The sequence below is a fragment of the Oxyura jamaicensis genome, chromosome 20 (assembly GCF_011077185.1).
Source record: "Oxyura jamaicensis isolate SHBP4307 breed ruddy duck chromosome 20, BPBGC_Ojam_1.0, whole genome shotgun sequence".
NCBI classification, from domain to species: Eukaryota; Metazoa; Chordata; class Aves; order Anseriformes; family Anatidae; genus Oxyura; species Oxyura jamaicensis.
In genome coordinates, this window is record NC_048912.1 from 5,701,283 (window position 1) to 5,722,874 (window position 21,592).

Sequence of the window (21,592 nt, forward strand, 5' to 3'; positions counted from 1 at the left end):
GTGGGACCTGCCATCGTCCCCAGGTCTTCTCATGGCTGTTAGCTCCCCAGCACAGAGCTCCTGGGAGCAATCTGCCTGCTCCATGTTCTCAACCTCTGCAAAGCACAGTGAAATGGCTCCCCGAGCCGTTTATGACATGGAGCTGGGAATGGGGCAGATCCTGGTGTCGTTCAGCCCCTCCATCCCCACACGGTGCCTCACACAACCTGCCAACAAATGTCGTTCAATACAACCAGAAACATCTACAGTGCAGCCAGAGGCCGGAGGGCTCAGCGTGACGACCACCTTTGGGACCACCTTTTTGAGAAAAATCCCCTCAAAGTCTTAACTTCTGTGTTCATTTTTCCCTCTGGGGGTGCCGGCACCAGACCATAATGGAGGCACCCCCTTTACGGCGCTGGGGCGAGGCTGGTCCCAGGGCTCCCCTCACGAACCAGAGGGGCCGGGGGCTGCGGCACGAGCCCGGCCGGAGGGCGGCGGGCCCGGCTCGGCCCCGCCATTCCCTTTCCTTCCCTCCCTTCCCTCCCCTCAGGGCCGCCATTGGCGGCGCCGGTGCCGGGCGTGAGGCGGGGCCGCGGCCCCGGAGCGGGGCGGCGCCGACAGCGCCGGGCGGCAGCAGGTGGCTCCGCACCGCTCGGCTTCGCTCCGCACCGCTCGGCTCCGCACCGCTCCGCACCGCCTCGCCGAGGCCCCTGCCGCAGCCAAAACGCCGCGGGCCGTGCTCCGAGTGAAGAATGGCGCGGCCAAGCTGGCCAAGCCACCGGCGGCGGCGGCGGCGGCGGGGGAAGCCCCCGGCGGCGCCCCCGGCTCCGGGCTCTTCATGGAGCGGTCGCAGAGCCGCCTCAGCCTCTCCGCCTCCTTCGAGGCCCTGGCCATTTATTTCCCCTGCATGAACAGCTTCGACGAGGAGGACGCGGGTAGGGGGAGAGGGAGTGATGTGGGGTTGGGGCCGGGTGGGTAGATGGGGGTGCAGTGAGGATGGGGGGAGCCGCTGTGGGAGGATGGGGTGCGGGGGAAAGACCCTGAAGGGGCTGGGGAGGGGGCTGAGGTGGGCGAGGGGACGGTGTGGTGGGCGAGGGGATGGTGTCTGCCCGGCCACCGGTGTGCTGGAAGCAGGTAGCGAGGGGTGGCAGTGCTGCCGGGGGCTGTGGTGGGGGCTGGCAGGAGAGCTGGGGACTGTGGGGTACTGGTGCTCGCCGTGGCCCGAGCTGAGGGCTCGGGGTGCCAGTGGTCCCCGTCTGTGTTCCCCTTTTGTGGTCCACATCATCACAAGGAACGGCTGCCCGGAGGTGGTCCAGCGCCCATGGCGTGCCTGGCGTTGGGATGCCCACCGGTACGCGCTGGGGAGCGTGTGCCCGCAGAGGTTAGGAGGGAAGGTGTTTCGTGGCGATGAAACGTGCTCTCTCTTCTGAGCGGTATCGAAATCAGGGTAAAATCGCCAAAGAGCGGCTTCAGCGTCGGCCGCCCGGTGCTGGCTGCCTCCTGCGCGGAGCGGTGGGGATGGCACGCAGGAGGAGGTGGGTTTGCTGCCGGACATCGCACCGCTGTGCCGCGGGGCTGCGCGCAGCTGGCTCGCAGGCTGGTTGTTCTGAGGGGTCCTCAGCACAACGCGCCGTGCTGCTTTCAGGGCTGGGGAGTGGGGGAATAAATCCATTTAAACGAGAGTGAAGTAGATCACAAAATAAGTACAAAAGCCTTTCAGAGCGGGTGCAGTGATTTTTGCCTGCCTTGTAAAGATGTTTCTGACCTCACGGAGTTGGCAGTGTCCAGAAAATGAGACCGAGCTTCCAAAAGAGGGCTGTTGGGTAAGGAAAAGCAGGAAAGAAATTGGATTGAATGGGAAAGGAAGGGCACTGGGTGCTGGAGAAGGTGCTGGGAGTGGAGGGCAGCATAGCAGCTTGCGTGAGTAGAGAGGACACAAGGCAGTGGATGCAGTGGATATGAGCACTTTATCCATCCCCAGCAGCTCACTCATAAATGAATGATGTTTTTCACAGTACATGCTGTGCCAGAGACCAAACCCATACATGAATCTGAGCAGCAAATAATGAAAGTTGGTAACTAAGGCGTGTTTTAACATGGGCTGTCATGGTTGCATCCCTCAAAATGCCGGCGTGCTCCTTTGTCTGGTAGCTCATCCCAGGATGTGCAGATGCCAGCAGGAATACACGGGCAAATCAGCACTGCTGCACCTTTAACATTGTTGTTTCTAAAGGAATTGACGTAAGAATAAATTCATCATCTGTGTGATTAACTTGTGATTGTCATCAGCATCATGCAAGGATGCCAGGCAGCAGGCAGAAGATTGTATCCTCCAGTGGATATATGTTTATTTTAATGTTATCCTCTACATTTTGCTCTTGATTTATTTTCACTTCATATTTGGTTTGAATGCTGGGGAGCATGCATGAAGGTAACGGGAGCTTTGGGAAGTCCTGGCGCTGTTGCTTCAGAAATGACTGATGGTGAGACATGCTGGAGTACAAGCACCCGACGCGAAGCCCTGAGCAGCGTTTCGTTCCGTGCTGTCCAGCCCCCTTTGCTCTGTGCTGGGTGACGCTTTAAGCGAATACTTCCTGTTCCAGCGCTTAGAAAAATGGTTTTGCACACAATTGTATTTATCTACTCACACTGACTGAATGCTCATGCATGAATGTTAATAGGCTCTCTTTACACAGCACAAGTGCTCGCCCCTGAATTAAATAAATCTACAATTAAGACCTCGTTCTCCAGCAGCTTATTAGAGGATCTTGCCTGCCTGAGGTAGCCTCATCAGTAAAGCTGTTTGGGGTGACGTGCAGCACGCTGGGGATGTTGCAGCGCTGTTCCTGTATTTTGTGCCTCTGAATGTGTATTCAGACACGTATGAGCAACCAGCACGAATGAATGTGTGCTGCTTTGTATTTTGGTGTGTGTTAAAACCAGAAGCCTGTCTTTTTTTTTTTTCAAGGAAGTAAATGTCATGAAAGGGAAAGGATGAAAGAAATGATGAAATTGTGCCGGACAAGATTCTGTAATTTTCGTACCCGTGCATAGAGTGAGATTCTGACCGGTTTGGGTTGCAATGCGATTTCTGTCAAAAAAAAAAAAAAATCTTGATGGCTTATTCAGGGAGGTGAATGTTGCATTTGGCAAGATGTTCTCCACAGGAGATGGCAGCAAAAAAAATAAATGAATTGATCCCACGAGCATTGGCGAAGTAAACAATCTTATTTCAAACAGACACATCATCCATTTTGTCTGAAGCTGAGAGGCACGTCTTTAGGAGAACACTCATCCTACGGAAAAAGACGAGGAGTTGATGGATGGCCACACCACCCCTTCTGAAAAGAGGTGCTTGAGAACTAATGAGAACTCAAATCTACAAAGAAGGACAATTTTTGAGTTGTTTCATTTGAGTTATTTCAGGTGGGTCAGATTAAAGGGATTAGAAGGAAATTTTTCAGGAGAGCCCGTGCTGAGAGGTACGGTGACATGGAAACAGCTAGCCAGGTTGGGCCAATGCTGGTAACATCTGTGGTTTCTAGGATGTTCCACTTTTTCTTTTGGAAAAAAAAAAAATGGATCTGCTTTTGAAAAATGCATTTACTTGTAACATTTCCTTTTCCGTATTGGCCCTTTTGTTCAGTACTGTCCATCTTTCAGGCAGTAGATGAGACGGCTGTTCTCATCTTCTCTTCTGCTTGCCACAAAACCAGTGATGATGTGAGAAAACTGATTTCTCAGCAGGGAAGTGGATGCAGGTGCTGCTGCTTATATCACAGTGCACAGAGGCAGGAGGCGAGTGAGTATACGCAGGACAATGATGGCGGTGAAGGACCTGGAGTGAGAAAGTGGATTTTTTGAATGTGTCCAGAGCTAATCATCCCATAGGGAGGGGGTGATGGAGCCTCAGATGTGTGCCATGGCAAATGAAATCACGTGGCTGTCTCTCCAAAGAGATGGATGTGGAGTGGCACTGAAATTTGCTCTCCTATGTTGTAATACCCTGTTCATTCCTCAGCTGCTTACACAAAGAGGATACTCTGAGCAAACACGGAGCTCTGTTCACTGGTAAGCTGCAGTGGGGCTTTGAAATAACAGAAATTACTGTCCGCACTCAACAGCGTAAGGACTCCAGGTTAATAACTCTTTTGATCTCGGCATGGTAATGTTGCTGTACTTCCTGCTGGCCGAGTGCTGCTGTCTTTGCTCCACGAAGGTCCCCGTCAATGCCAGCGGAAGTTAAGGATTCTGAAACTGCGGTTATTATCTGCTTAGGTGTTGGTTTAACGTATGCAAATGCCTGTCCTGAACTCTGCTACTTTTTCCTTTATGGAGTAGAAGACTAAAAAGAAGGTTTTTTTTTGTTTTTTTTTTTTTTAAAATAAGCGTAAATGTCCAAACATTTACAGGCCTGTCTGTACAAAGCAGGTTTGTTTGCCTTGGTTGCGCTTGTCCTGGGGATTATTCCTCTGCCCTGCTGGGCTTTGAGGGACTGCCTGCCATCCTGGGGCCCTCTCCCCTCTCCTGACGTGCTCTGCCTGCCATCCATCACCGACATGTTAAACGTGACTGTGATTGCACTCTGCACGCTGTTCTAGAAATGCAAGCCTTAAACCCATGCACATGTCTAATTGTTTGAGCACAAATCTTGGTTGTATGAAGGATGCGCCTCACTCTTTTTCTTGCTCCTGGCTGGAATCAGCAATTCACTGTGCTGGTGGCAACACGTCAGAAGGGCCTGAAGTGCCAAGTGGCAACTGCACGTGGGTTAAAAATAGGCTGTTAGAATTTACCATGGCTGTGGGAACCTGCCTGGTAGACAGCTCGCGAGCTCTGGGGGCAGGTTGCAGTCGAAACCCTGAATAGTGTGGTGAGGTGCTGGAAATCCACCACGAGAGGTCTTGGCACAGTCCGGGACCGAGGAGGATCCTTAAGGTCAGTGGGGATGTTCTGCTGAACCCGCTGCGTGCCGGCACTGCGGAGAGCCTGCGTGTTCCACCTGTGGGCTGTGGAGTTTGGGGAAAATTGCTGAAGCAAAGCAGAAAGTGAGGATTTGGTAGAGAGGAACAGCAGTGACTTGGAGCTGTACGTGCAAAACCCTGCGGGCTTTGGGCAGGAGAGGGGAGGTGGTGGTGTGGTGGGGGCAGTCGGTGTAAGGGGGGCCTGGTGGGAATCCAGGAGCAGTCCTTGGCTCTGGGGAGGGGGGAGCTTCCAGACAGGATCCTGTGCACTGCAAAGGACACGGACTGCGCCTCAAGAGACACAGGTAGGGAAGGGCTAAAAAGTGAAGAGTAGCTTGCTCTGAAGTCTGTGGAGCTGGCACATTCCATGCTGTCTCTGTGAGGAGTGGCATTGTCATCCCGAGTGCTCTCAGAGCTGGACCTTGGGGTTCCTTAAGATACTGTGTGTGAATCTCTGGATCCAGGAGCACTGCTCCTGCCTGAGTGTTCCACTGCTCCAGCTGTGCTGGGACTGACAGTGAGAGGCAGGCATGCACCAGCTCCCTTCTCTTCCATCCTGAGTCCTGCCTTCCTTGGGAAGGAAACCTGCTCGCCCTGGTAGCAGGCATCTAAGGCGTTCCCCAACAGAGAGACAGGTTTGGATGTTTGGGAGCTTATGACCACGGGTCGTGTTGCAGATACAGCTGCCCTGAAGTCCAGACGTCCCTGAGCATCTGCACAGGGATCATATACCCATGAAAGCACAGAGAGCGAGAGGCTTTGATGAGGAACCAGCAGAAGCCGTGGTGCAGCTGCGAAGGACACGTCGGAGTCCAGCAGGTCAGCGCCCCAGCACGGTGCCCGCCCAGCTTGGTGGACCACGGCCGCGAGACGGAAGAATGAGATCGTGCCTGGAGCCAAGTCTGGCAGAGAGAAAATGGTTTCCAAAGTCAAAATGTCTCCTAGATACTGACAGTAAGCCTTCTCATGTCAGCTGCTTGTTCAGAAGAGAGTTGAGCTCGAGCTAAAATTCAGCCTCGGCTGCTGCTTTCACATGCTATCGAGTACTGGCAGATGCGCTGCGCTGCGATCAATTGCTTTGAAGAGCAGCTATGTGAAATATTAATTCAGTGGGTAGATAAACATTTAGTATTGGGCTGGAACAACGGGCTAGTTGTGGGCTTGTAGGTTAGTTTAGAAAACCCTTTTGTCTGGGTTGTATCTGTTGGAATTCTCTGATTTTAAACATTTAGCTTCTCTATAATTTTAAACATTAAAGAGCCACAAAGTTATTAAATAGCGAGATCCCCTATGTAGGTTTTCGAGTTGCCATGGATATTTCTCAATGGCAGCACTGTACTGGACTGGGGTGCTCGTGATGTTTAAAGAAAATGATGATTCAAGCATTACTCTTTTTTAAAAATATGATGTATTGAAATTGTTAAGTCCTCGTGGTCTGCTTTTGCTTCATCCAAAAGAAGTTAAGAGGTTTACAGGGTACCCCAAAAACACTTCTGATGTTTGTTAGGTAGGTAACCACATTCACACAGAGAACGTACAGAGGGTAAGGAAAATGATTTGCACAGCAGGGATGTTAAGTATTTTTCCTATTAACGTTTTACAAATGAGATGATATTTCATCCCCAAAACCGTGCAGAAACCTAAAATCTGGGGCTCATCTGGCAGTGCGTCACCCAGGGGATGCTGTAGGACAAATTCGAATCAGCCTTGGAATAACTGGGCGTGGAGGGAATTTGCTTGTGGCCTGGTCCCTGCTACGAACCTCGCTGGCTCTCCTGTGCAGGAGGCAGTGAAAGCCATGGCGTTTCCCTCTCCTTGGGCTGTACCTTGGCCGCAGGTTGTCCTGTTGGTTGTGAGGAGCGCCCTTCTCCCAGCTGGGCACGTTCTGGCTCCAGGTAAGCAGACCTTTGTTTTACAAAGGGATTAAAACTAAAAAATCAGAATGATTTTAGAGGAGCTGCTGGCAAATCAGTCTCCCATCAGAGGAAGGTGTATGGAGTGAACCAACAGCAGAGGTGCCGTGGCTAATGCCTGCAGAGCTTGGTGGTCTCGCACCCTGCTGGGACTTAATCCGGATCATACATGTGGTGACTGACCTGCACCGCAGACCTCGGAGCTTGCCGGGTTGTGCTGTTCCTGCACCTCCTGTGCACTAAAGACACTGTTCACTGAACTCTTGGTCCTGTGGATCTGCTGCCCGCTGTGTGACCGGTGTGCACGTGGAGGGCTGCAGGTACACAGGCATTGTTTGTCTTTGAGACCAGAAGGGTGTGAGAGCCCTGTGAAAGAGTCAGCTCGAGGACGAGGGACTTGAAACCTTTTCCTCATTTTCCCTCTACCCACAGAACTCCCGCAGGCTTCCCGCAGAGTGCATTGGGTGCCCGAGGACACATCTGTGCCTGGACAAGCAGCTCTCTCCCTTTGGCCCCGTGCTGCTCAGCCCCCAGGAGCACGGCCCTTGTGCGTGCAGCAGGGACATGAGGCCGGCTGGTGCTGCTGCCCTCGGGCTCTGCAGCCAGCAAAGCCTTACACAGGATCTCCGGCACTGTGCCTTGTGCTCCATGCACATTTCCTTATTGGCCATCCCGTTGTGGATTTACAGGTGAGAGGGGATGTGGGTGAGATCACGGGGCTCCTGGTGGCGTCACCGAGCTGTCCCCGTAGCACTTGCAGTCGCGGAAGGCAGAGCGCTGCTTCCCTCGAAGGTGACTGCGCCTGGCTGGACGTACATCTCCTTTCGGACGCTGCGAGGATGTTGGTGCTCGCCAGCCGCGTGTGCAGGAGTTGTGGAGGGCTGCTTCTGTGTGATCTCCGCCAGCCACAGGGGAAGCATATCTCTTACCCTTGTTTTGCTGTCAATTTTCTGCAAATAGAGAAGTGTGTCCCTGGAAAGCTTTCTGTCTGGGAGAAACTGTTTCCTTCCTGCTTCTATTTCATGTGAAATTAATTCTAATGCAACATTTATTAATTCAAAAGCACTCCGTTCTCCAGGCTAAAGAAAATAGTCTTTACTCCATCGGGTTCCTACATCAGAACAAGCTGGGAAGTGCTGTAAGTGCTTCGCTTCAGCGTTTCTGTTTGACAGAATGTAGGAACCTGCTTCGTGTGGGGGAATAATTACGTTTGATTGGAGTAGCTGTTTTGAGAAATAATTTATCTGTGCCATTAGTTTTTGAAGCCCTATCTGCTCGTATTTGAGTGCCTCGGTTAGATTAGAACCATGAGTGTTCTAATTTAGGGAATGGTCTGTAAGTTGCTGACGCGGTTAGTGGGGCAGCGAGACCTGCCTTACGCGGGCTTCTCAGGCCTCCCGTCTTCCCTGCTCCTGCTCGTTCCCGCAGCCACCTGCCTCGAAGCACGGCCGGCGTGTTGGAGCAAGGATTTCTGCTCCTCTGCAGAGCTGCTCGGCGCGATCTGAATATCCACGTACCCCAGGAATGCTCCTCTGAGGTTTGGTTTTGGTTTCTGGAAGAGGCTGTGAAAGCGGCACTGTGTGGGGATGTGTCAGGACAGGGACGGTGCAACGCAAGCGAGGCCTCAGCAGGTGCCGGTGCTTTAATCACCTGCTGACGGCACGCACAAACGAGGCACGCTCTGCTCTTGCTACCGAACTATGGTTGCCTTGGATCAGCTTTTAAGCTGTATCTTTAGCTTTGCTTTTGCAAAGCAGCATGCATAAAAGGACTGGGAAGCCCTGAGCCAGCTGAACTTCGCATAGGAATACAGCAGAGCTCCGCAGCCCCGCTTTTTAAGCAAATCTAGCCCCAGTTAAATCCCCGTGGCAGTTAATGGGTTCCAGCTTCATGCCATTAGCGTTGTGTCACCTTCTTCCAACACACAAAGAACTCGCACAATCTTGCAGAAGCCACTTAAAATGTTCAAGTGCTCAACGATTTGGAGAGTACAGCGTGTACAGAGGTGAATCTCACATTTCTGTTACAACTGGTTTATGACTAAGAGGAGTTCTTGCTAATGTCTGCGTGTCCTTACTCCGAGAAACGTAGGGGTGGGAGGTGTCCTTGAGAAGTCACTTGTCAGCACCCCAGCTCACTGTCATCTTCCTGCTGAGATTTCTAATTAGAAGGACAGTTTTCCCTAAAAATTCAACCTAAATCTGCATGGAAATTAAGCACCTTACTGTTACCTTGCTCCCAGTGACGTGGGAAGCAGTCGATGGCTTCTGGCTTTAGAGGAACACTTCACTCCTCTTCCCCGCGCTGATAGCCCGACGTCAGGAGGTGACCGTCATCGCCACAGTCGCTCGCTCTCATCCCTCTCCCTCCTTTTTCAGCCTTTTGCGTTTTGCACTGAACAAGCCTGATTTAATTCTTTGCGCAGAGCAGTTGCCCAGCACCGCGCTGCCCCCGTTGCTGTGTGCAGGCTCTTGCTCGAGGAGCATCGTGGACAGTGCTCTGGCTGAGCTCTGGCCGGCTGCTAGCAGAGAGGAACAGCCATCTCCCACGCTTTGGGTGCGACGTTCCTAAAAACACACAGCATTTGCAGGAGCGCCCCTCCTCCTGACTCACGTTTCGGATGTGATCCGTGCCACTTTCCAGGTTGTTCTTTGCAGGACTGCTGCCTGGCTGCTTCTTCCCTCTTTGGCCTTTGTGCATTTCATTTCTTTCTGCCTTTGGGTCTCCTCTTACTGGTTTGTGGGGTGACCTGTTTTATCCCACCGGTACCAGCCCAAATTCCGTATCCGTCGTTCAGCCAGAGCCGTGCTGCGGGGATGTTGTGGGATTTGGGGGTGGGTGCGTGGCTGTAACAGGGAGCTTTGTCCCCCCGGCTCTGGGCGCACCGTGCCATTTTTCGGATGGTTTTGGCAGCCTGAGAAGCAGAGACCTGTAAGTGAGGATCCACAGGTGAACTGCACCATCCCTGCAAACCTCTTGGGGCTGTGAGGTGTCGCTCAGCGGCAGGTCGGATTTCAGAGGCTGCAGTCCCCCTCCCCATGGCTCGTGTGATTTTGTCCCTCTCTGGATCTCACCGTCCTCGTAGGTGTAAGAGCTCGGTGTCTGTGGGGTCAGACCCGCCTCCAGGGGTGCGGGACTCCCGGCAGCTGCCCACCGATGCCGCGTGTATTTACAGCGAGCAGGAAATGTGTCCTGCCACGGGGATGGGAAACATGTTAATTGTGTTGCAGCCAAGATGTCTAAGAAGATTAACGTTTTTCTTTTTTTTTTTTTGTTGGAAATCCAGCTCCTCATTTAGCACTTCTCAGCATCTTGGAAGGATTGTGTGGGTGGCTGTTTTTTTTACTTTTATTTCTACTATTTACCTTTCCTTTCTCGTATTTGATGCATGGCATCCCAGCACTAGTAAAAAGGAAAATTGATTCCAAATTTAAATATTGCTGCTTTATATCCGCATTTTGTTTTTAATCACGTTGTCAGGAAAATAAATGGGAAGGGGGGAAGGGTTTTCCTCTTTTTTTGTGCTTGTCAGACTTCCAGCTGTTGTAGCTGGTTCGTTCCTGGAGAGCCACATCATGGCAAGTACGACCCAGCAGCTCTCTGATGTCCAGCACGTGCCGCCGTCCCGCTGCCCGAAGCCCTGGTAGCCCACACGAGGTCTCACTGCTGGCCCGTGGCATCGGGGCAGTGGCCCTGCAGCAGTTCTGCAGGGCCCTTTCACCTTCACAGGGTTTTTAAAATTAACCCGATGGTGAAGGTAGGTAGCGATTCGCTCTAACTTCTGAGGTTTGACAGTTGTCCTCTGCTCCCCTCCTCACCAAGACAGAAGCCCCACGACCAGGACGAACGGCTGTCGTAGCCCCCTGCTACGTTTCCCCTTTGCTCAGTGGTGGTTTTGGTCCCGGGCTGTCAGGAAGCACGCGCTTGTGAACCTGGTCTGGCTGATCCCTGTACATCTGCCGTTGTGAATCACAGCCCACAGATGCATCCCCTCTGGATTTGGGATTTTTGTTTCGATGTAATTAGATGGAACAGGCTAGGTCGTATTACTTCTTGTAGCTCAAGGTAAAAACGAGCTTTCTGCCAAGGATCATGGTTTTGACAACCAGAGTGTGCGCTTGTTTTAAATGTTCAATATGGAAAGTTGGGCAGAAATGCCTGCGAGTTTTGGTCTCTGGTTTTTATTGAAAAGGAATGGGGTTTAGGGCCGTGTCTGCCTCCAGCCGTTGTGAAGATCAGCAGCAGTCCTGCAAGCGTGAGGCTGAAGCTCTGCCGCCTCGAGTCTGAGCCAGCGAGCGGAGGAGCACACTCGTTGGGGTCGGAACAAGCTGATGGAGGGGCACTGAAAACACTGGCCTGGAAACCAGGGCAAGAAATGCCCAAAGCGGGCGTGGAGGCCAGCACCCAGCCTGGCAGACGGTGCGCATTAAACCAGAGTGATTTATGGAGCCGCTTCTGTTACAAGCTTCCTCGTGCTTTGAAAGCGGAGCTGCCAGGTTGGTCAAAATCCAATGCCCGGGCACTCCGAAGGGGCTGCCGGCTGCAGGGACACCCGTGGCAAAGCTCTGACAGCCCCTTCGTGCGGGCTTTGCAGGCTGCCACATCCTCGCTGCCTCTTGGAAAACAGACAGTGTCAAAATGTTACGCGGTACGAGGACATTTCCATGGTAACGTTAGCATCCCATGACACCCGCTCCTGTACGGCGGTGTCGGTGCGTGCTGGCATCGCTGTGCCTTCCTCCTCCATCTGGGGCCGTCGGGAGCGCCGCGGCACTGAGCTACGGGATCTGCGAGCGGCTGCTGGAGGGGTGGGGCTGCGGGTGGAAGAGATGCCCTCCCTGCCCTTCTGGGTGTGGTGAATGAGGCAGGGATTCCTGCTTTCCACGTGGCGATTCCCACCTAATTCACCTTGAAGGCATCTGCCCTTGCTTTCCGCAGCACCGGAGAAGCAGCGCTCTCCGTGCCGTCGGCAGCTCGCTGCAAGATCTGCCTCGCTCCCGGCACCCCAGGCAGCTGATCCTACCTTCGGCTCCTTGTTGGGGGCTCCGAGATTGCTCAGTGGGGAGAAAAACCTGGCCACACGTGTGGGCCCGATCCCTTCGGCAGCCTCCTGCCCTCCGATCCTGCGTGAGATCCACCGGCTGCTCCAGGCGCTGCTGGCCATGGGCTGCCTTTGGACAGCAGCCTCAGGTCTTTGGGTAGAGTCCCCACGGCCTGGGCCTGCCTATAAATGCTTCAGTTCCTGCCGCTGCTTCTGCAGTAACAGCGTCCCGCTAGGGTTCTCAGCATTCCCCATCTGTTTTTTCCCCTTTTCTTTCTGTATTTACACGTTTCCACCAGGTGATGTTTTCCAAAATTAGCATCGTGGATTTCTGCGCTGTGCAGACAACACATGTTTGTTGGCTCCTTTCCCTTGCCATGGAGAAAGCTGTTCTCAGTGTTTTATTGATAAGCTGGAGACTTGGCAAGGAGCAAGCTGAAGATAGTTCCTGTATGGCAGCCCACGGCCATTCCACCACTGATATTTTCCACTCCAGCTCGATTCCCTGGAAGAGCAGTGCGGTGGCCTTGGTTTTATTATCGTGCATGTGCTGCTTCTGAAAATGGCATGGGTAAAGAGGGTCACTTAACTGCGGGTTTGTCTTCCTGAAGGGCGTAGGGTGTGGATGATCAAACGGCAAGCCCATCTCTCACGTGGCGCTGTAGCGTAAAGGGGTCGTGTGTGATAAAACTCAGGCTTGTGGCTTCACCAGCTGGTCTGAAGGACTTCATTGAAGGGAATGCGAGGATGAATGGAAGACTGGAGAAAGCACCGGCTGAAAATAAGGGAAGAGCTTGGCTTTTGATCATGTCTGTTCCCCAGGACCCTCTTCTGGACTGTTCCACAATAGCAATTCTCAGCTCTCCTGTTTGGCACAGGGCTTCCTCTGCTTGAGCAATGCCAGAGACTGGAGCTGTCTTTCTATAAACTTGTTTTTCACCTGTTTCCACTGAATTTCTAACTTCTGGTTGGCATCACAAGTAAATCTGTTCTTGTGACCTGTCTGCTCTGTGTCTGGAGAAACACCCTCACTGCTCTGGGACAACAGCCTTTTTTTTTAAATTTTAAATCCTGAACTCAGTTTTCCCAAGACCCAGCCCAAGCCAGGTGCCCCTAACATGGCATCGTGTTGGTCCAATTCCACTGTTTTCTATTTTTGACTCAGCGCCGCCCAGTTTACATACTAGAGAGACCCGTAAAACGTTGTATGGTTGGTTGAGATAAAGTTTGCCTTGCTGCTGTAGGAATAATACCAGGCAAATTATCCACGGTCCTTTTCGTTGGGTACTTGACACCGTTCTCACAGTCTGTTCGCTGCAACCATCTGCTGCAGAGAGGCAGCGAGCTCGTCGGACAGACCAACTGGAAAATCAGGAAGTCTTCTTTGGGGCCACAATTGTGCTTAATTTCCTGAAATCTCTAAAACTGTTCATTTCCCTCAGCACCTGCCCTTGGCGTCCAAAGGCTGGGCTTCCAGAGATCAGCTGTACAGGGATATGAACCGCACAAGAAGTGTCTGGGAGGCAGGCGGTGCAGGGGGAAGTGAATCCTGGAGGGGTGACATCACGGAGGGCTGAAAACGTTTAATTGATCAAAATGCTCCCGAATAATTTCCCAGGCTTCTGTCTGTTCCGTTACGAAAGTTCTTATGAACGGGCTGAGCGATACAAAAGTGTTCTGCAGGTGTCAGTAACGTCGATTCGAGCAGTATTTTGCCTCAGTAAAGGGTTTGAAAGCTGGATTTTGTCTGCTCTAACGCTAAATATCTATGATAGCAAAGACTCTCAGCCTTTTATTTCAGTTTGTAAGGAAAAAAAAAAAGAAAGCTGAACATCTTGATATGAGTGCATCTTGCAAGGTTTAGGCATTGTAAAAGATTCGTTGGCGTGTTCTCGTAAGCTCTTACAGTTCTCAGATTTGAGATGAAATTGCAGTCAAAAGCAAGCGTTTTAAAACTTGCTGATCTAAGTGGTCTAATAGTCGATGTGTTTTTTTCCCTTAATTTTCCTGTGCTTATCTCTTCAGAACTGCAGGTGTTCAGTCCACTAAGGCTGCAGCGCACAAAGAGGAAAAGAGCTGAAAAACTAGGACAGACTTGGATTATATTTAACAATGTTCTATTTCAACTTGACAACCAGCTATCGAACACCTACAAGTTTGCGACTGTGATTCACTCGGAAGCTGACATAACTGATGTCACGTTATATTAATAGCCACAGAATCGTAACTGCATTTAGCAATGCGTTTCATTAACAGCCTCTACAAACACACTGACAATCGTTTGAAAACCTGAAAATATTAGGTGTATATAAAAATGGATTATGCCATAAAGGAACCTCCCGGTACTGCCAAATGTGTTTACAGCAAGTTCTTGCAGGTGTTATGCATAATAATTCCTCTTTAGCACCTTCAGTAGGTCTTACTGATGGCAAAAAAATCTTGGAGGACTGATCCACGCTCCTAAATTAATTCCAAGCTGCTGATCTAGCAGGGTTACACGCGAGTATGCTTGGCGGTTGTGGCCACAGCGTTTTTCTTGGCAAGTGGAAGCTATCCAACAACCCCCTGAACGGGCAGGCCGTTGTTTTGGGCGGCAGTCAGTAAGCCGTCATGGGTTGTAGTTAAACACTTGGGTTTCAGCTGGAAGTGTTGTTCTGAAAGCTGTGTCTCAACGATGCTCTGCAAGCTGAGCGAAGCTGTTTGAGTTCAGCTCCCCTTTGAGCTCCACGCGTTTTCCGCGGTGTGGGCTGCTAGCCACCTCCGAGATTTTCCGGGGGAGGTGGGAGTGCTGAGCGCTTCCTCCCATCTTTTTTTGGAGATGCTGAGTTAGCCAGCGATGGTGGCGTGTAACCGATCCTCACCAGCCTTCGTTAGCTGTCCCGGGCTGAATGAAGCCGTTACTCTGCAGCCTTTCCACGTTCCGTATGCGCTGTCTTAACGTTTGCATCACTGGCAGGGAAGGTCAAGACTCGCTCTAGAAGTGAAATGAAAACTGAGAGTCCAGAGGGCATGTGGATGTCGAGTTACAGGGTCAGCCTCTTGCTGGGACCTGCAGCCTCCCCTCCCTATGTGGTGCTGGGAGTAAATCTGTGGAGCCATACATTTTGGGTAGTCCTTTTAAACTCGGGGTACCTCTGAAAACCAGTCCGCTGCTCCTCACGGCAGTCAGTCATCCACTTCCCTCGGTTCCTTCTGTCTATTATATACATCGCCTTGCCTCTTCTCTTCCTTCTCACTACGAATAATTCAGTTGGGTTTAAATTTGAAGGCGATGCCTGTCTCATTGGTCTACCACCCATATTTGACACCTGTCACTTGGATGCGTCCTGGCTTTTGCTGGCCTCCGACTTGTAGGCTGGCCTCCTCTGCCCTCCTTTAGAGGCTGCGAGTCGCCCGAGACCAGCAGGGGTGGCTGCCTCGGGACACAACGAAACGGCAAACCCACAGCTCTTTGAAAAGCAGGGGAACAAAGTTATGTATTAAAAAAAGGTGGAAACCATAGGCAATTTTCTCATTGTCCCTCGCAGGGTTAGAAACATCGTCTTCGAGCACAACACCAAATGGCCCCTCACGCTTCCTCCCACAGAGTGCTGAGTAGCTGTCCAGAGAGCTGAGCATATTTGGTGATGTTCCCGTGACGTTTTGTTCTAAACGTCGCAGTGGCAAATCTCCATTGGACGCACAACCCAGCAAGCGATCGAACCACCTCGGGCTCACCGTGTCTGTGCTGAAGCAGCCTGTGACAGCGAAGGAGTGTAATTAGCAAGGCGCACAGAACGAGATGGGAAAAAGATGTGGAAATAAGCAGAAGGATTTGAAAAGGATTAGGAGAGTAAATGACAAACCAGTAGTTAAATGGTGCATGATTAATGACTGTAGAAGTAAAAGGTTGACTAAATATTGTGACTCTGTAATGGCTGCCCCAAAGTAATAGGAAATATTTTGTTCTGAAGACTCCAGAAGTGGATTTGTATCGACACACGCTGACTCTGGGCTTAGACACGGCTTAGGTCTTAGACGTTGCCTTAGGTTGAGGTAAGCACCCCGGGGCCCTTTCCTGGCTGAGTCGATGACCTGCAATCCATCTTCCACCTCTAATATTGCAGATCACCACCAAAGCGTCAGGCACCCACTGAAACGCCGCGAGGGTTTGCTCCTGTTGTGAGCCTTGGTACAGGTGGTCATACCGAAACTGCGGGGAGTCACGGAGACAGCTGGTGGCTTTCTGTGGGATTAAAGGAAGTCCGCCTCTACCAGAACTGTTTGTGCGTGCTAAAAAACTGCTCTGTGTGTGCAGACAGAGCCTGGAGGAGGTGCAGCTTCCACGGTGGTTAGATGAGCACCTAGGAGTTTCTTGGGGTGACTGGAGGGAACTTGGAGTACCTCGCTCTAACTCTGTCCTCATGCTGCCTTTGTCACGTCTGAACGTACCTCCTGTCTGGGGCTGGATTTTCTCTCTCTTTTTTGTCATTATTTCTTAATCCTGATTTTCAAGGAGGCACCGAACTCCTGAGTATATTTAGCAAATACACTGTTGAGCAAAATATGGATGTTCTTTTTTTGCTGTAGCACCTGTCTCTCTCACCTCTCTACTGTTTTAGGGTCCTTGCTGACGTCTTTCCCTTCAAACTGTTTTCTTTAAGACACAGAAGAACAGATCTGAGAACGGCTGGAGGCCCGAAGCTGTATCGTTAGGTTTTAAAGGTCAAGATTTGTATCGAACCTCTAACAGCCAACAGCAGTTCGGAGTGCCAACCCGTAATATCGAGATGCTGACCAGAGATTTGTAGCTGACCTAATTTTTCCATTAAGAACATTAAAGTAGAGCTGCAAGGTAGGGAAGCTTTGAAAGCAACGGAGAGGGCTGAGCACACGGTTTTGGCTATCGTGAAGAAAAATTGCTGATCATAGTCTTTAACCGTTGGGTTTTGGTGCAGGTGCTTCTTGGAAGGCAGGAAGCTATGTAGGGCATCTGCTCCCTGTTCCTCACCGGGAAGATGCACAGCATTGGCGGAAACCGTTTCTATGGTTTTCTTCTTTTTTTTAAGCAAAATCTCATTACTGTCAAGTGTAACATTTTTCCTCTTTCTGCTTTTTTATGACAACAGCGTTGGCCATAACTGGTGAAATACAATTGTTACAAGTTTCTTACGGCTTTTTGCATGCAGGCAGCCGGCACAAAGCTTCCTGAAGGGGAGGAGATTTTAGGGAGATGGCTGTGAGCCCTTCTCGTTGACCCTAGCGAGGAATCCCACAAATCTGGTGGCTGTAGACACCTTCCCCCAAGTCAGAGGCCTGGGCTGTGAGGTGTAAATAGGCTGTAACGGCTGTAAATAATCAGCTCTCGACAAAATGTCTGCAGTGACTTTCATCTTGTTGGTAAAGTTGGCATTAAAGGTGTATATTAAGAATCTGTTGCTCTTCGAAGACAAAACCATCTGTATAAAATGCGTCAATATGAAGCATTCTGTCCCTGTGGGACGAGGGGCTGCATGAGAAACGGATTTATGTTACCCATTTGCTTTCTAATTGGGATCCTTGAATGTGGTTCTGCGTTTGTTAAACACAAAGGGGTGTGTGTGTGTGAATTAATTTAGTTTAATGCAACTGCTGTTTTATTTATAGTGCTTTCAATAGGAACATCTTTCCATTGTAGTCTAACAGGCCGTGCAGGATGTGTTTGGTTAGGGCAGGTAGGATTTAGAAGAGTTCACTTCTCTCCTGGATGCAGTAGGAGTTACTGGGAGCAGCCACCTGTGAAAGGAGAAGACAAGATCCCAGGGACCATCCTGCATGGAAGAGATCTCAGAAGGCTCTTACACAGTGCTAGTCATATAAATGGGGTTCAGATGGAGAAGAGATCTGTAAATAGGTTACTGTCAGCTCCCCATCAGCCGCCTCTTGGCTTCGGCGGAGTGGAGGTGGGATACAGCCGTATGGAAGGACTCTGATTGCAGAGATACTGCTGCTTAGATGAAACTGTGTCATCACTTGCCATGTTTTAATGACGAGGTAACATGCAGTGTTTCCTCTTCCAGATTTTCACCGGACTTGCAGCCTAAGCATATCAGTAGAGCTGTCCCGAGGAAAATCAGACTCCATGTTCAGCAGCTCCCATCTTCTGCAGTTTAGTCTTTAAGCATTAAATTGCTTTGAGCTCAATAATTTATCTCCCTCCAACTGCCTTATTGTCACTTTGATTTATTAATGCGTTGGCTTGGGCAGCCGTCCTAATGCTGTATCGCAGCAAAGTAAAACCAAGGGTTGTGCTGAGCACAGATTGCAAATGTGAGCACGTTTTGTGTGAACAGTATCTCCTTTCCCTGTAGTTGGTCCCGGAGGGACGATGTGGTTAGTAGAATGGGCATGCAAACACTGGAGCTCCTCAGCTCTAGCCTCGTTTTGGCACTCGCTGTCTATCTCTTCCAACACTCATCCTCTTTTTACCTTCTCCTGTTGTAGAAGAACTTCAGCTCGTGCTTTCCTTTTCTCTTTTTCCTTCCCAGGAGTAGATTGTGATGCTTAATTAGATAATGTTTGTAGAGCGGTGAACAAAAACTGCCAAGGGTTACTGTCCTCGCTGGTATTAGAGCTGGAGAAAGGCTGCCAGGAGGTATTGATTACTTAGTAAAAATAAGCCCTTCAAACTTCTTTGCACTTTATTCAGTACTGCTTTTTATCTTTGCTTCCTGCAAACATTTCAGAGGGTGGATTTGTTTGCCAAAAGATCAAAACAAAGCGCTGACAAATCCCGGTGCCAGTTTGTAGCCTCCCATGTGGGTGACATCAGAGGAGTTTTTGCAGTGCTCTGGAAAGTCTTTCTAGGATTCACGTCCACTGCCATCCTGGAACTGCTTCGCCACCAAAGCGTCCAAGGAGCCAGGTAGGGGTAGGAAACGGAGTATCAGAACTAAGAATTTCTTTGGGGTTTGTGAAACACTATTATTTGTAGAAGCTTGTATAAGCTCCACGAAGCTGACGTTGGTTTGCTCAGTGAAGTTTGTTGGGTGGTTGGGTACACGCCGCGACTTGTACGGGGGGTGCTGCTGAGGGCGCTGGGGCTGGCTGGTGGGAAGGGCTCGCTGCCTCCTGTGCTTTCCAGTTCATCTATCTCGCAGCGATGGTTTACAGCTTCTCGTGTACCTCGGTGTGAAAAACAAAATGTCACACTCTGAATTCATTAGGCAGCTGTGCAAAGGATTGGGACCGATGGAACGGAAAGCTGTTTTATATAGCAGTAAAATGCAGTGGAGAAAGTCACATATCTCTAGTAGAAAGTATGTGAAAAAGTCAAATTTTGCATAACTTTCAAAGGGCCAAGTCGTGCTGTGCAAAATGGAATTTCTGAGAAGGGTTTTACAACAGGACACTGAGAAGGAATGTGACTCGCAGGGTGCCAGGAGGATGCACCACAGTCACTTACGGATCCAGAGAGCTGAAATTTTGATTTGCTTCAAACCCAACTGCCTTATAGCTTACTCTGAAGTGGGTAGCTGGAGCAGATGTGAAATACAATGCCTTTCTCCAAAGTAGGCCAAGGACAAGGCACGGACCTCCAACCGGCAGCACGCGTACGACCAGTAACTGCTGCAGCAGGGGGACGGAAACCAGGGTTTGGGGGACACTGCACGGTGCTGCTGTGCGTGTGTCAGGCTCGCAGATGGGTTCTTGGTTGTCACAGGTCCCCTTCGTGTTCGTCTTCTGCTGTTATTCCAACAGCTGGGCTTCTTCGAATTAGCATTTGGGTAAATGGGGAGGTTTTAAGCAAATCCTGCTGACTGCACGCAGCGAGAGCCATCCAGCAGGCTGAGACCCGACCTGCCACAGAGCAGAGGGCGCATCTGGTCAGGGCCATCCCTTAGCAGGCCCTGTGCTGGCCTGGCACGCCAGCCTGCCTGCTGACAGCCCCTTCTGGGCGTGCTGGCCATCGTTACTCTGCGGCAGTCTTGACCAAGCCCCAGCTTCTTTCCTGTTAAGACTCCTTGCAATTCATGAACAGAAATGACAGGAACCGTCAGCAGCTGCTGTAAGCTCATCCCCCAGTGCTACTTGCTCAGATTTCTTCTAGAATTAACGAAGATGTGAGCAAGCTTTCCAGCTGCCTGCTGGGTGAAGTATGGGTGAAACAGGTTTTTGTTTTTCATTTTGTTAGATCAAGTGACAGAAAGAATGTGCAGCTGGGTAGGTACAGTACCAGTACGAGGCTGAAGGGAGGGGTGGTGCTGATGCTAAGAAGTGGCAAAGAGGTTTCTTTTATTATTGAGATGTGTCATAACCCATCAGTATCTTACAGACAGAGAAGGGCCGTGGGACACAGGACAGCAAAGACACGACAGTGTGTTTTTAACATCCTTTCAATGAAGCTGTTTGCACGGAGCTGCCTGTTTGAGGAAACCACTGAACACAGGTTGTAATCCTGGTGCTGCTCGGTAAGCCCTCGTGCAGGCATTGCAGCATCCCTGATGGTCCAGGCAGGCTCAGCATGCTGAGGGGTGAGGAGCGGGTGCTCCGCAGGGGAAAAGGGTCCCGGTGGGCTGGGCACGGATGGGGACTGGTAACCAGTGATAGGACCAGAGGGAACGGCCTCAAGTTGTGCCAGGGGAGGTTCAGGTTGGAAATGAGGAGACATTTCTTCTCAGGAAGAGCAGTCAGGCATTGGGACAGGTTGCCCAGGGAGGTGGTGGAGTCACTGTTCCGGGGGGTGCTCCAGGAAGGCTGGACGTGGTGCTTGGGGACGTGGCTTAGTGGGGGATGGTGGTGGTAGGGGGTGGTTGGGCCAGATGATCTTGGAGGTCTCTTCCAACCTTAATGATTCTGTGATTCAGGGCACAGGCCCAGCCTCCACCCACAGCCCACATCTTCCTCTGCTCCTGATTTTTATTCCCCCTATTAGTTTAGTCCAGTTGCTCTTCGGTCCCTTGTTAATACCCAGCAGTGCTGCGATGTCCCGTGGCGAGGAGACGGCGCTCGGCAGCGAGCAGAGTCTGCTGCCCCTCACTCGTCCCGATGCCCTAAATCATTGGGATGAGAGGTTCTGGGCCGTGGGCTGCCACAGGGCTGCGGTGGGGCAGCCTTCAATTTTAGCCCATTACGCTGCTTTAATGACAGTAATAGAAAGTCAATTTATAGGCAAGAACAAATTGCCTTTTTAAGTGGGGAGGAGGATAATTCCTCCCCTGTGTTACATTATTAAATTTGTAATCTTCATTTCTAATGCTTTTCAAAAGAGAATATTAACAGAATCTACAATACAGATTTTAAATTTATGAGCTGCGTTTTTTCCCCAAACTCGTCAGATTGTATAATTTATCTTTAAAGGTGAACTTCAGCAAGGTGTTTTTTTTTTAACTTAATGAATTAAAATCCCTTACTCGCTACCTATCTCTGGACAAGCTTAAAGGCTCCGAAGATACTTAAATTTTAAATAGAAATAATGGAGATCTATTTCCATCTTTGCTGAGTGGTGAGTTCTGAGTTCAGGCGTATTCCCTAGTGATAAAAGACACCAGCAGAAAAAAAAAAATGACACATTTTCGTATGCCGTTTGCGAGGGAGAAGGCTGTGGTGATGCTCTTTTTTGTTGCCAGGGAAACCGAGCGCTGAACCGGTGGCAGGAGAGGGAGGAGAGGAGAGAGAGGAGAGGACGATGCTGCTCCGCTCCGAGCTCGCTCCGAAATTCTCACTCGTGGTCA

The 21,592-nt window shown here is 50.7% G+C and overlaps 1 protein-coding gene across 1 annotated transcript in view; it reads left to right on the forward strand.

The window, feature by feature from the left end:
- Positions 1-577: 577 nt before the first annotated feature.
- RIMS4 (regulating synaptic membrane exocytosis 4) overlaps positions 578-21,592 on the forward strand; it is a 52,567-nt gene continuing 31,552 nt past the window's right edge. Inside the window, exon 1 of the mRNA XM_035343912.1 lies at positions 578-917. Within this exon, the coding sequence (XP_035199803.1) occupies positions 821-917 (97 nt within the window). The 5' untranslated portion in view covers positions 578-820. The remainder of the gene's footprint in view (positions 918-21,592) is intronic.